The sequence below is a fragment of the Acanthisitta chloris genome, unplaced genomic scaffold, assembly GCF_000695815.1.
Source record: "Acanthisitta chloris isolate BGI_N310 unplaced genomic scaffold, ASM69581v1 scaffold3234, whole genome shotgun sequence".
Taxonomy (NCBI): domain Eukaryota; kingdom Metazoa; phylum Chordata; class Aves; order Passeriformes; family Acanthisittidae; genus Acanthisitta; species Acanthisitta chloris.
In genome coordinates, this window is record NW_008667484.1 from 31,316 (window position 1) to 46,727 (window position 15,412).

At 38.4% G+C, this 15,412-nt stretch overlaps 1 protein-coding gene across 1 annotated transcript in view; it reads right to left on the reverse strand.

Moving 5' to 3' along the window:
• SAMSN1 (SAM domain, SH3 domain and nuclear localization signals 1) overlaps window positions 1–15,412 on the reverse strand; it is a 35,416-nt gene that overhangs the window by 442 nt on the left and 19,562 nt on the right. The window contains exons 4-7 of the mRNA XM_009072502.1: window positions 13,638–13,758; window positions 12,114–12,265; window positions 9,653–9,859; window positions 8,500–8,650 (exon numbers count right to left, since the gene is read on the reverse strand). Coding sequence (XP_009070750.1) covers window positions 8,500–8,650; window positions 9,653–9,859; window positions 12,114–12,265; window positions 13,638–13,758 — 631 coding nt within the window. The remainder of the gene's footprint in view (window positions 1–8,499; window positions 8,651–9,652; window positions 9,860–12,113; window positions 12,266–13,637; window positions 13,759–15,412) is intronic.

The window sequence follows — 15,412 nt, forward strand, 5'->3', positions numbered from 1 at the left end:
TTTTGAAGAACTTTAGAAACAGGTCTGGTAATATACACATGACTAGGTCAGTATCCTTTGTCTATTGAAACCAGAAACCTCAGCATCAAAGAAATAAAAACATGATTACACGAGTATAACAATATCTGAGTTGACTTTGAGGTTGTTTTTTATCTTTCTGTATATTTCTCATAGATGAATGCTGGAGACTTTGGACTCATCCTTTAGCCTGAGGTCCTTTAGGCTATCCACAAGTGCAACAGTCATCATGTGAAGTTACCGTTCCCACCGCAGAGATGGCAACTTTTCCCCTCCCACATTCATGTATTCCAGGGCCTGCTCACACAATTAATCATGTAGCCTACTGCTCCTTGTTTATCACACACTGCACTACAGATACTGTGTCTTTTGAGTGTAACCTCAAACATCTGATATACTCTGTGTGCTGTGTAGGGAGACATAATGCTCTGGTCTTCAGAAGTGCTCAGCATAAATATGTGGTAACCAGGTTTTCTGAAGCACTGAACTTTTCAGTGCAAGTGGGTGGCTGATGAGAACTTCCTGAGTTTAGCTTGATGTCCAGGAGGTTATTTTCCAAAACAGAGAGACCTCAGAGAAAGCTAAGATGCCTAACTTCTGCTGTATGGTTTTTGAATACTGCTCCAAAACTAAATAGAATGAAAACAAACTAAGAAGTGTCCTTGTTTAGCTGCTGTATGACTAATCTGTTCAAACTCAAAAATCTGCAACTCGGTGAGAGTATCAACAGACTTCTAAAAGAAAGCTCAAAAAGTTGGTGCCCTACAGACAGAACACACCTGTATATCATGATGCTAATATATCTTGGTTTTTGTGTTCCTATTTTCTCTCTGTGAAATACATGATGTTTACTCACAGTAATTTTTTTGACAAAGCAAGCTAGAAAATGTAAAATCTTTCCCTTTCCTACTTTTTTTTTGTTTCTTTGCTTCGTGGTTGTTTGTGTTTTTTTTTGTTATCACCTTCCTGTAATTGTTTTCTTACTTCAAGCTGTGTCTGCCTTTCCAAACGAAGTATAAGGAACAAATCTTAGAATTTAGCCCTTCAGAAAACTGGTACCTTTTTGCTTTTGCAAAGGAAGTTCCTTTATTTCACATGATCTTTTACTTCATGGTTAAAAATAGTTAGCTTTTTTCCAAGGAATAAAAGTTTCACCTTGTTCCCAAATAAATTAATGGTTAATTGCAGCTGCGTGAGAGAGTACACATTTCAGCAGCTTTAATTGATATTTCTAACTGTTTGATCTCCTTCTCACTTTACAGAACACAGTTTGTCATGTCAAATGTTATCTGTCTTTGCAGAGAAAATATTTGATCATGTAGGGGCCCAATTGATTTCTGATTTAAATCAGGAAGGAATTACAAAAGGCATTACACCAGGAAAGGTATTACTGCTGCTATTAGTAGCAGTAGAAGTAGTTTAGCACAAATAACAGCAGATGCTTCAGCAAAGCCTTGTCTAAACTGTGTCATTAACTCCTCACAGCACTCATCCCACTGGCTGTGATGTGTCTGTGCTGGTGGCTGGGTGAACCCTCCTGCGTGGCCGTGGGCAGCACTGCTCTGCCCTCCTCCTCCCTAATCCCCTCATCAGCCTAATGCTGCTTGCTGGTACTTTTATCTGCTTCTCCAGCATCATCTGCTGCCCCGGCAAGCAGTGACCTAAAAAGTGTTAATCCTGTTTACATTTTCAAGGTCAGAGAGGAGCCTCCATCCACTTTGTTTGTTTTACAATGGAAAGAAAACCAAGTGACTAGTGGATTACAAGGAAAATGCGGTTTCAGTCAGTGTATTAGTGCCTTGTTACTAGTTGTCTAGACAATCTGAGTAGTTCCTATGTGAAAAACAGATCCTAATTTTTTTTTTTTGCATTGATGTCTCCCTCGTATGTTTCAGGGAAAAAGGAACAGCCAAGCCTGGAACTGAGTTTTTTATTTTGCTTAAAAATCTGAATTTAGCTCAATTAGGAGAATAAAATATTTCTGTTTATAAATCATGCAATTATGTAACACTTCCTATAACACTAGTGGAATTTTCTTACATGAAAAATTGCAAACCAAAAATATTCAGGTATTTGAGACAGTAAAAATATTAGATCTTCTATTTTTCATTTTGAGCAGAAAAAGTTGAAGAACACCCCTCCCCCTCCATATTTAAGAAAAAAACCTGAAAGCAAACTTTGAAACCTTTTTTTTTTTCTCTTTTAAGCAGCCTTAAATATTATGCAGTAACTACTAAACCACTTGAACAGGATACTGAGATCATAAATACATGTAGCATGCAATTTTAGATGTTGACTTAAATATTACGCAGTAGCTAGTAAACCACTTGAACAGGATACTGAGTATTATAAATATATGTAGCATGCAATTTGGGATGTTGTTCGTGAGAAAAGCAAAGCAACTTTTGCTCTTGTTTTTCTTTCTTTTTTTTTTTTTTTTTTTTTTTTTTTTAGCTTTTGGCTTTCATATTCAGTTCTACTGAAGTCCTTTCTCTAAGACTGTTCAAGTTCCACATTAGTAAAGGTAAGTTTTCTGTGTTAATCTTTTGGACATCAGAAGAAAGCTACAATGCACAGAAAACAGGAATTGATAAAATTAAACTGCTGTTAGATGTTGCAGAATCACCAGAAATAACTATATCTTATCAACAAATGAAAGCCCTATCATTTTTCTACAGTAAAGCAGTTTCACCTAAGATAAATAGCTTTCAGTCACTGTTGTCTATGATATGGCCAGAAGAGTCCAAGATATGCATCATTTTGACACATATATTTCAGTACCACTTTAGACAGTAGGATTATATTCAGACTTCTGAAAAAAATGTGAGACCTTTAGCCTTGGTAAGAGATGTATGATGCATACTTATCTTCCTTGTTAATGTAGATCTTTAAAATTAGTTTTTGTTATTCAATGTCTTACATAGGCGTGCATGACACATGCAGGTGATAGATTTCTTTTTTCCTTCACCAGCTCTTTTCCCCTTTTTAATGAGGTTAAAGTCCTGATTAGGAAATCACTTTAAGCTTAGGTTTAAGGCAAGTCAGCTCAAGAATGCACAGAGGTCACACTGACTCCTGTGCGGTTGTGTTAGTTTAAACCAGATGAGTGGCAGGAGGCTTGGATTTTGTCTTGGGCGAAAAAGAGGGTCACCCAGTAGCAAGCCATACTTCATGGATGTGCCCTCTGAGAGTTTGCCTGCATGAATTTTGTCCAGAAGGAGAACTGGGCTAGGAGCACAGTGCTTTAGACGGAGTCACTTGCCTGCCTTCCTGGAGGGTGCAGCAGTGACATACTGAGAAGCACCATATAATGGCTATTTAGAATCACAGAACAACAGAATTGGAGGTTGGAAGGGACCTCTGGAGATCATGTAGTCCAAGCCCCCAGCCTAGACAGGGTCACCTAGAGCAGGCTACACAGGAACACGTCAGGTGGGTTTTGAATGTCTCCAGAGAGGGAACCTCCATGACCTCCCTGGGTGGCCTGTTCCAGTGCTCTGCCACCCTCCATATAAGGAAGTTCTTCCTCATGTTGAGGTGGAATTTCTTGTGTTTTAGTTGATGGCCATTGCTCCTTGTCCTGTTGCTGGGCACCCCTGAGTAAAGCATGTCTTTGAGCATGAAGTTAGACCTCCTAAGCATGTGTACAGGCCAAGTATCAACCTGTAGTACCTGTACCAGTCAGACCACCTAAGTGTTGAAAGGAAAACTCACAAAGCATCAAACTCAGAAAGTACCATTTTGAAGTAATAAAGGGTGATAATTCTTGAAAAAGAAGCAGAGAACCCTGAAGTTGTTTGTTCAATACTTTGGGAACTCAAAGGAGTAAACCATTTGTGGACATTTACATACATGCAAATAAAAAAATTGCACTCGCTGAAGGTAGTGGAATAGCCTTTTCTGTGAGGGAAAAGTTACTGAACCAATGTGAGAGTTTATGGTGAAAAGAGGAATGAAAATATTCTTTTTTTTCCTCTGAAATCTGAAAGCAAACAGATGTGCCTAAAAAAAAGGTGAAAAATACTAATACTCATGCAGGGATGAGCTTCCTTGGGAAATCTGGAAATATTATGTCCAGGCCAATGATCTGTACCACAGTACAGAAGGGGAAATTTTCTTTGAGCACTATTTGACCTTGACAAGATATTCTGTGATCCCACGTATTTAAAGGGACTGCCCAGTGTAAAATGGTACTCCTAATGCTTGATTGTCATGGAAGAAATGCAGCTGAGAACTGAAAGTTGTGTCCTTAGCTATCTACTATCTTGCTGTCCAAGTACAACAAATAAGGAACAAACCTTATCTGATACTGGCAATGGAATTTAGAGAATGAGCTGCAGTTAATATGAAGAGTAAGCTAAGGAAATGGATTTGGGGAGATAAGCATAAAATATTATCCCCCAAATTGCTCATATCCACCTTTTTTATCATAAAATGATCTGTACCCACATATCCAATAAAGTCTAATTCTTTCACTCAGAGTAGCTTCAGAGTAATGTAACCCACTGGACTTCAGGGATGAACCTCTTAAATCATCTAAGTGAGAAGGGAATCAAGCCTATTTTGCACACACAAAAACATGTATCCTAGGAAGCAGTCAAGAAAAAAAGTTCCAAACTTCTTTTATTGCTTTATTCATTAACCATCCTGCTTCACTTTAAAAATAGCGTCCTACAAAAGCACAGACATCCATCTCCTGTCTAGAAGCCATCTGGGAGAAGAATGGAAAGCTATTAATGTTAAAGCTTTTTCATAAAGACCTTTAGCTAAAGGTCTTTATGAAAAAGACCGAATTTTTTTTCCCTCCCCACCCATGAATTCATGGAAACCAATCATTTTGTTCCAAATATATAGGTCTGATGAACTTACAGAAAATTGAAAAAGAGATCCTGGAAAGGGCAGGAAGGTCAAGAGGAACTTACAAGACATTGCAGTCCTAGGATAGCCTTGCTACCTGAAGTGCTTAAATATGATGACTTTGGATCTGGACTCAGACTGGACTCCAAGGAAAGGTAGAAAGAAGATAGTGCAGTACTAGAAAGCAAAATCTGCTTAAAAAATGCTACCTACATGTGGTAGCATTTGCTAAATAAAGCTTACTTGTTGATTCCTGGCATAATATGGGTAAATTTTTTCCATTCAAATTCAATCAGATCTAAATCAAATGTAAGATTACGAAATTCTCACTGCCAGAAATCATACATTTTGCATGGCTTTAAGAAGCGTATAATGTGGAAACTGTTGCTGCAGGTCTTTTGGTGAGAAAACTCAATAAATGTCTATTCTACAATATGAATTATATAGTCACAAGTGTGTTGCATGAAGAAATCACTTAATATAACATAGAATAAAGGTCAAGAAAAAGGCAAGGAATGAAAAAGAAGTTAAAAGCTCTCTGAAAACATCTGGACATCCCACAAGATCAGATATCACATTAAAGAAAAGCGACATCTTGTTTTACCACATTTATAGCAGAATCTAGTAAAATGGGGCTGTTCCAGCACGCTTGGCTGTTCTGAATAATAGCAGAGTCACAAAAACTCAGAAACCCTCGTATTTCAACTCTGTACCATACCTGACACACCATCCATTAATCAAACACATGCTTCAGGGAAGCATGAATGTAATGCAGAGACAAGGAATTCTTCCAGGCTCTGTGAGAACGATGGGCTTAGAACAGCAAATATGGTCTATGGCCTTAGTTCATTTTTTCACAAAGCTTATTAAAAAAAAGTGAACTTTTGCCTGGAAAAGTGCTGAAATTCTAGCTAGAATAGACTTGGCCAGTAAACAGATTACCTTGTGGCTGTGGGTAATTATGCAGCTCACTTCTAAGCAATGCAGAAAATCAATTTTAATTAAAAAAATCATTTATGCTGGACTGAGCCATGCCCATTTAGGAAAAAAAAATATTGACCCAGGGAAGTTCAGTTCAGATGCAGAATTCACTTTCACAGTAGCACCCACCTCTTTCAACCCAATTTTCCAATTTGATTGACAGAAGGACAGAGAGGTCAAATGATTCGTACAATATCACTCATGCTGAACTTATCCCCAAGATCATCTTTATGTCCCATCTTTTGTTATAACAACTTAACAGATAGCTTCTATCCATTTTAGTCTTTAGTATCTTGCTTTTCAGAGCACATTGTTAAATTCTGTTCTGTCCCTACAAGTCACATGACAAATGCTGTGATCCTTTTGCAACTGGACAAGGCAAGGATTTGATTCAGTCCTGATTCCAGATTCAGACTAGGAAAGTATTTATGTATGGCTTACCTTAAAATATACATGAGTCTTATGAAACTCAACAAGACTTAAATGAATGCTTATAGCTGGCATGACATATTAAGATGCTGTGGTCCTGGTCCCTGAGAGCATCCTTAAATACTGGGAAAATTATTTTATTGAATTTGAATACTGGAAATGTTTGCTGTACCTATCTAAAGTGCATGTGAAGCTAATATTCATTTCACCTCTTGAAATGATACTGAATGATATCACCTATTGAATGATTATTTTACCTGTTGAAATGATAACTGTCTTCACTAATATTGAAGCATGGACCACTTTATAAGATTTAATATTGCTATTTCAAGAACCGTTGCAAGAATTTGAACTGTTAGACTAACAAACAGAAAATATCAGGGACACTGTTTTGCTGGACAAGTAACTTAATCCCACACTGCTATTATAGGAACAACCCTATTTAGATAATAAAAGTAAAATTATTAATTTTCAGTGTATGGGACATGTAAGGACCTTCTTAGGTTTGGTCCTTTAACAGGTGTATGTAGGACATGAAGTATTAAGACACCTTCAGAAAAAAACAGCTTGGTGTCATATTCCTAAAAAGGTTCAGTGTCTAAGGCTGCTTGCTGTGCTTTTACTTACTCAACAAATACAAATAGTAAACCATATCCTCACTACTACAGAATAGTTTGAAACTCTCATGTGGTCTGTTCAAAAATATTATGTTTTGGTTTGGTGTTCACGCTGATGCAAAACTGAAATTACAATCTTGCATTTTACTTTACTTTTTGATAAAATGTAAAATATGGAGAAACATTTACAACAAAAGGCACAAAAAGCACAGCAAGGCTAGTTACCACAAAGTATATACTAGTACATATGTACTCAGTTTAAGGGCAAACTAGGGAAATAAATGTATTTTCAGATAGTTTCCAGGTTGGTGCCTGCAACACAATTCATGTAGCCCTTTTTTCCCCTCCTGGATTCACTCTTTCAACCACTGCTTCTACACAGAAAGCCCTTCAAGAGTCCTTTTCTAGCCTGACATCTCACAAAGGTATAGACCAGAAAGAACTTCTGAACCTGAAGAGCAAAGAAAACCCTTCTAATGCCTCTCCAATGCATTTGCAAGAACCTTACCTTTCCCTGGAAGCTGAATAAAACCAGGAAAGACTGAATGTACAAATGGGATTCCGGAAAAAGCCCAAACATTCAGAAAAAGTCTGTCTACCTACTGAGGAGATAATAAGTGAATACCTGACAGTAATTAATATTAAAATATCCATGGAAGACATTGCCTTTCCTTTTCTTTCTTAGAGATGCCTCTCAATTGCAAGTGCACATTTGATGACATGACTGCTCAGCATAGTGGAGAGTGTGCAGAAACATTAACGAAGAGGAAGACATTTCCTGTATTGGCAGAGTTCTAATTAAGTAGATGCTTAGCTGTAGTTTCTATGAATTTGACAAAAAATTTTTAAAATTGGAAGTCAGATGGGAAATATCACGAGAAGACTTTTTTTCCTGTTCTGTATCCTAGATTTCCACTCCTTGTGAACGTAACAAGTGAAGAAAACAAAATGATGATCAATACACATGCATATACACACCCTGTACGTTGAGCTTTTGGAAGCTCACCAGAAACACGGGTTAGATTAATTTTGATAAAAGAATGCAAACCACCTATTAGTGTATATTTATATTTTGTTACAAAACCTTCCTACAAAAGAAACCAATTTGGATAAGGATTTAAGTGTGGGATAAAGTGAGGGAAGGAAATCTGTATTCTTCTGCAGAACAATGTTTTAAAAAATTAAAGAAAGTTCTTTACTGCAGCTATTTGAAATAAGTTCAGTTTTGATTAAGATCCTAGTGCAGAGTTTGGGATTTTATATTTTTTTCTCTTGCATAGACCTTGTGACTTTGAGAACCCTTGGGGAGTTGGGTCCCCAACCATAAGTAAGGTTGTTCTTAAACAATAGTTGCTGCTAATCTCTAGTGTAGGACCTATAAATAAGAAATTTAAAATCATTCATGTGTTACTAGTATAGTAATCATATACATATATAGATGAGATGTACATCTTGCTATCTGAAGAAATAAGAAAACCATCTGTCTCCATGCTTCATACTTCAAAGAAAAAGCATTTAAGAGAGCAATGTGGGAATCACTATTTCTTTAAATATGCTTCAACTTGCACAAGACTCTTAACAAATATTAAACACTTACTGTCACAGTCCTGTAGATTTTCAATTGCTGATAGCAATCTTGCCCTGTCTTCTGGGTTCAAAATGTTTAATTCAATCAGGTGGCTTTCCTGTAGATCCTTTAAGTCCTCTAGAGATTCATAGCCATTTAACAAGAGGGTTGAGGCATATTCCTACAAAAAATGAAACAAGCAAATCCTCTCATGGAAACAAGCACTGTGTTTAGTAGAGGAATAAGCACAATTTCACTTTTACTTTTTTTGTCAGTCTGAAATGGGCTTCACTCTCCAGTCTGACTGAGTCACCTTTGGCATAAAACCAGAGCTGGAGAGCAAGAAAGGACAGAGGCAGAGATATCTGGGGGTCCTCCTGGCCATCCCAGCATCTATGCCTGAGCTGTCTAACAGAGTCTGACAGCAAACTGGACCAGAACAGAAATGATTTAATCTGCTGAGTGTCTGGGCCCTTGTGGGTGACTCCATGCGTGCCTCTCATGCTGGGTCCAGGAGGACCTCTGAGGAGAGGTGGACTCTACATTTGCACAGGAGGAGCAGGGGTGAGAAGCTGAGGGAGCCCTCAGCTGTGCTGTGTCACTCATGGTCCCCCTTGAGCTGTGTGTCGACTTGGTATGAAACTGTGCATACTCCAGAGAAAGGAGTGTTTGCATCAGCAGCAAAGCAATTACTGTTATTAAAAATGTTTCTTGTAAATCATGTCCACAATACCTTTGACACTCAGTTGAGAACTAGGGTATCAGAGTGAGAGAGGTGCAACATGAGCAGAGTGCAAAAAGACTATTGCTTCCTAAAGATCACAACAAATTAGAAACACAAATTCTAAATTTTGGCACTGGAGTCAGACTGCAGTCCTGTCTTTGACGTGTCCACAGTCACGCACCTCCTACACTTAGGCACACAACTGTAGTCAGGTTACTGTCACCTGACAAGTCACCACTGTGCTTCTTTGCATGCAGTCTCTTAGCCTAATCAAATGACGTGGTAAAATGCAGTTTGATAAGCCTCTCACATCACATAAAAGAGACGTGAAGTTGCTTTGCTTTGCTGAAATCAAAACAGCTGAAACCTGCCTTTCTACTCCTGCCTGTAAATGACATCCAAACCCCAGTGCACAGAAATGAAACTTGTCAAATAGAACTGGGAAATGCATTGGCTGACCTGCAGGTGGACACATTCCAGGAGCTCTTGCAATGTTTTAGGCTTGGTCCTTTTTCTTCCTCTGTGTGGGTTTATCTTTCTGGGTGCAGCTTCTTCTTCCAAGATAATATCCACGTAAATGAACTTGAAGTTTCCTACTTTGTTGTTCAACATGCCTGTCCATATGCCCATGGGGGTTTTACAGATGATATCTATAATGTCTCCTTTCTAGAACAATAGAAAAACACACCACTGCTTACACCTCTGGTTTGCTATATGCAGCTTTTCCTCTATGGACCAAAACCAGCACTAGTCAGTGTGAAGTAACTTTTTAAGGCTAAGTAGATCTATCTTCTTTACTTTTATAAAATCCCAGGAAAATAATTACAGAAAATGGAGCCAGTCCTTATCTGCAAAACTTTGAGAAGAGAGCATAAGCAGTCCCTCTCACAATTTCTGTGCTCCACTTGGTCTCTGAAAAGTTATAGGGTTGCATTAGCAAGCAACTTTTGCCATGGAGGGTGGGCATTGATTTGGCAAAAAGCAAGGGAACACTGCAAGGTAATTTTCTAAATATGTGCCAAAGCATTTACACAATAATCTTATTATCAGGCCTCTGAAGGGTGTTCAAAGCCTGGTATCTGAGCTATGTGAAAGGTGGACTCTTACCCATTTTACAGTAAAAAAACCACTGGCTATATTTCCCAAAGGCAATAAACTCCCTTAATATCTTCCTTACTGTCCTTCCCAAAGTACTGACAAATTTTCCTACTCTTATTATCACAATTGACTGAGAAAATAGTGGACTGGGCCTTAGCAGACAGATCTAGAGGCTTCAGTTCTCCACACTTGTGCTCTCACTAACAGATAAGAGTACTAAAAATAGTGACAACACAGCTACTTCAAGAGGGCTTTTTGGTAAAGATGTTCACAGCCATGCTGTGGGACCAAGGCCTCAGCTCAGCAAAACAGTCACTGAGTAATTCGTGTAGTAAAAAAGCTCCGTTGTAAGTCATACACCCTACATGGCTCACTCCCAGGACCTCGAAATTGAGTCCTCTCTTCTTGGCAAGTACCACAGAACTTATAAAAATATTGAAAGTCTTAGAAGAGTTATCCAACAAATGCCCACTTCATTTGGCATGCTGTTACAAAGTTAGAAATCAAACTCTGTTTGTTAATATATGTGTTAACGTACAAGACACTTAATTTTTTTCCAGTCTGGTCAAGAACCTGCAAGTTAAGTGGTCACGTGAGTTTTGGTAATAACCCAAGTATGAAGTTGGCTGTGTTCTGGTGACCTGGTTTTGTTAGAATATGGAGCTCAGAGCTGTGAGCACATTTGAAACTAAACAAACTTTTGTTTAAAGCTCTATAAGCACTGATGTTATTCTACATACTCATGAAGGCTCAGGAACTTCAAATGTAGATGCAGGTCCAGATTAGGCAGTGGCTCTAAATTCAGCTGCATATGCACTTTGAATTCAGATTAAGGGTACTGAAATTTTGTGAGATAAATATAGGGGATTCAACTCTAAGTATTAAAATAATAAAATACACAACTGTAGTGACTAAAAAAAGGAATCTATGTGAGCTGGAATGCATATGCCATTTTTGACCAGTTAATCTGTTAAAACAGTTAAACTGTTTTGAAAGAAATGCCCTAGATGTGAATGAAATTGAAGGGCAAGTGACAAAGACTGCAAGTACTGGCAGAGCAATACCTGTAAGGTAGGCCAGAGAGGAGGAGAGGGATTCTGCATGAGAAAAATATGAGGATTTTGACAAAATAGAAGAGGCTCTGAAGAAGAAGAAAAGATGCTGGTGTGAATATAATCTGGATATGCAGGTGCTTACAAAGAGGGAAAAGAAGTCCAGATTACAGACATGAGTAATCTGGAGGATGATGATATTGAATCTATCAATGCATGGAAGGAGAAAAAAGTTCTGTGCTTTTTTTAGTAATGTTCAATGAGGCCTATATCTGTTGCTCCTTTTCCTCACTCACACAGGCCATGTCTGGAGCAAAGAAAGTTCATAGTTCAAAGGTAGGTTTAAAGAAAAGCTTAATGGTAAAGCAAACTGTTTTTATTAAAGACAATGGGTGCCACTGAGCTTTTGATATATCCTAGCTGTTATGGAAAAATCAAGGGGACAACTTCACATCCCACGAGACTTCAGTCTTTCTTAGTCCAGACCTACTATGTGGGAAGCAACATGTATTTTACTCTGAGGAAATCTGTGGTATCTAGGTAGCTACCACGATGAGGTAACCTACCTGAAATCTATGCTTTCAAAAGCCTTTAACAGCAGTTGTTTTTGCAACATTGTCTGAACTTTTAGACTTTTGTGGCTTTTAGAGTGATACACATGCTTAACGGTTTAAAAATGCATTAATAAACATATTCTTCACGTGTAAGAAATGTGTGTCCCCCCGGCATTCTTACTGGAAAAGAAGAAATCCTGGTGGTGAAAATCTTACCTTGATTTTCAGAGAGTCAGTGTCATAAGGACTTGGTGTGAAGTCAGTGTGAACTTTGGCTCGGCCACAGAAGGGCCCACTGTAAGGGACCTCGTCATCAAACCGGAGGCTGTCCCTGTTGCTTGTTCCATCTGAGCAGCTGGTCACCCCACCTTAAAGAGAGTCAAGTTGAGATATCTCCTGCACCATATACCCAGACATACAATTCTGTGCAGCAGGAAAGTGTTTAAAAACACAGAAACAGAGACAGTGTGGGTTTGACATATTCCAGGATAAATACATTCAATAAAAATCATACTACAAGAGATCAAAGAAAATGGGTAGGAGATCTTTCATTGATATCTTCCCTACATTAATCTTTTCCTGGTGATGATACTAATAGACTACACATTTTGCTTACAGACTTTTTGAAATATTACCTCTGCAGATTAATAAAATGTACCCTAAAAGTGCAATTTAGGGAATTAATTCTGCTGAACTTTTCCAGTTTATTCAGAGAAATGAAAACAAGTACTGTAGAAGCTATTTTATTTCATTACAGAGCTAGCTGAAACATCAAAGGAACCTGCATTGCAGAGGGAAATTTTAATCTTATCAACATTTCTGCCTGTCATTTCATCCAAGTTGAGCAATAAAATATCAGCAGAGTAATTCAAGCAAATTTGAGCAAGCTCTGCAATATCCCATCCAAATATGTTTTTAGATAAGAGCAGCAGTGTGCTGAAAGTAAACTCCCAAATACGATTTTCACAAATCACATAGAAAATGATCATAAAAATGGTTTTGTTTGAGGTGATTACTTAAGTGCACAGTTCTGTCTCAGGGCCAGATTAACTACAGTGCAAATGGTCTGGGCTGCAGCTCCAGTCTGCTCTCAGGCTCAGGTAGTGCCTGCAGTGGTTGCACAGCAATGGACAGCTGTAGTCTGCCACCCAGAAAATGTCCACAGCTGAGTTACAGATAGAGAGGTGGAGGCAGACTTTTCATCAGAGATTCCTCTGCCCTCTGATGTAGACTAACCTGTTGGGGGAGGGTTTTCAGTGGGTTTCAAGTGGGTGGTGTCTTTCTGCATCGTGATCTGACACTGCCAGATTAAACCCCCATCATCCATCATTTCAGAGAAACCTTTCACTTTGCCTGCCTCACATCTGCAGGGCAAAGGATGAACTCACAGCCACTACCTGAAGAGAGGATGTTTGTGTGGCTGCCCCCAGTCATTGCAACCCCATGGGTACCAGCACTATAGCAGTGATAATCCCACCAAATATTTATGGCATAGATACCAGCAACATCCACTATAATCCATGTTGTGTTTTTTTCTTCACTCTTAAAAACATTCAACTTATTTCTGGAGAGAGGTATATATACACCCTAAATGCTACCCATTTAATCAAATTACGCTTTTGTCTGCCAGACTGAAGAGCTCTCTACCATCACATTTTTGATCACCAGCTCTGATACCTCAGATTTAAATAGTAACTATATTGATCTAGTGACTAAGAAGTATAGCTATCTTGTACTTACTAGATGAGCTCTGGCCACTGTTCAGACTATAGAGGCTTTCCAAAGAGTCACTGGGTTTTAGGGAGGCCTTCTCAGTGTGTATGCCACCACCAGAATCACTGTCATCTTTTCCTTCTTCATTCTTCAACACAAAAATCAGATGTTAACTCCCAAGAAATGTATACTAGAGAAACATTTTTTCCCTTTTAAATCATCATTGGAAATTAACTCATCATTGTCGTTTATTAAGAACCACTCTAAGTGAGAAAACATTTTAGAAGCTGATGCCTGGTACTAAGGATGCCCAGCACCACCCCTAGCACCTTATGATGTTGGAGAAATTTCTGGTCTTGTCTCTGTCCCACTCACTTCATTCCATCCTGCAATACACCTCAGCAGAAATGAAGACTTTTAATGGGAAATTTGTAGGTAGCCAGATAAGGTGTTTTTTTCCACTTATATCAGAGAAGGAAATATAAAATTCAGTTCTGAAAGCGCATGGTGAAATGCTAGCCAACACAATTGTTTTACACTGAACTTCTGAAAAGCATGGTCGCTTGTCAGCAGGCTAGCACCCCAGGCCAGGGCCTTCAGGAGACAGCCTGCACACATGTACAGCATTGGTGCTCAAAAATTGAGCATTGAGGCATTGGCCTCAAAATCCAGTTAATTTCAGAATTAACAGACATATGTTTCTCTCACAAAATCTAATGGTGTATGAAATTGGCCCCTTGAGTTTATACCAATAAACCACACCTCAGAAATCACAGCCTGCTCAAAACAATAAGATCCACATTTCAGTCACAGGTAAGTAGGAGATGATGTAACAGGTAAATGAAATGGTGACAAGCTTTCAAAGGAAGGAACTTCTTCAGCAGATTTCATCACATTGTCAGTGTGTGTGAAATCCTAATGCTCCTGCAGTACTTCGAATGTTACATTATATTTGGGGAAATATTAATTATTCATCAGATGGCTGATGAAGTGAAGCAAAGCTGATGGTGCATGTACGAAGTAGAGACCCATACAGGTATGTATCAGGCATAGCACTAATACTATATTGGTTTTCAGCAAGGACTGTGCTTGTTACAGCAGTCAGCAGCATAACCCATAGATTAATCAGGTGGCTGGTATTGATTGTCATCAACTCCTGCAGGGATCAAGATCATGCTACATGTGTGTCCAACCAGATAATTCATTGAATTTTTGTCATGGAAATTGTTGCTGTACATGTGCAGAAGGTAAATATAAAAATATAAAAATCATGGATTGTAACCTCTCAATTTTTAGCAAAAAGAGAAAACTAAACTAATGAAATGGGGATCCTTCTCTTTGACCTCCAAAAGCTGTTTAAAGGTATCCTGTGAAACACTATTTTCTACTTGTAAAGTTTCTTGTTTATTTTCTCTACTTATTTGATATAGACGCATGTGTGAGGTAGGATGCAGACGAGCTAGATTTTTTAGGATTGATAAGTGCGATGAGTTCTTTTTCCTTATGTCTTCTTAAAATTTGGAACTCACTGATGCAGTATATTGAGAAAACAGGGTTTGCAGCATGTGAAACATTATGGGTTTTTATGTTTAATAAAGATAGTTTCACTATGATTAGATAAGGTAAAAGGAGATAAGGCATATGAGTTGTCATTCTCTAGGATGCTGGCTGACCTCTGCAGAAAGGACTTTGGAAATAATTCTTGTATCGAGAGAGATATTCTTCTAATGAAGCTTTTTGCACAACTTGAGTATCAGACTGATGATGGGATTCAACTTTGTGTCCACATTAGGAGATTTTTT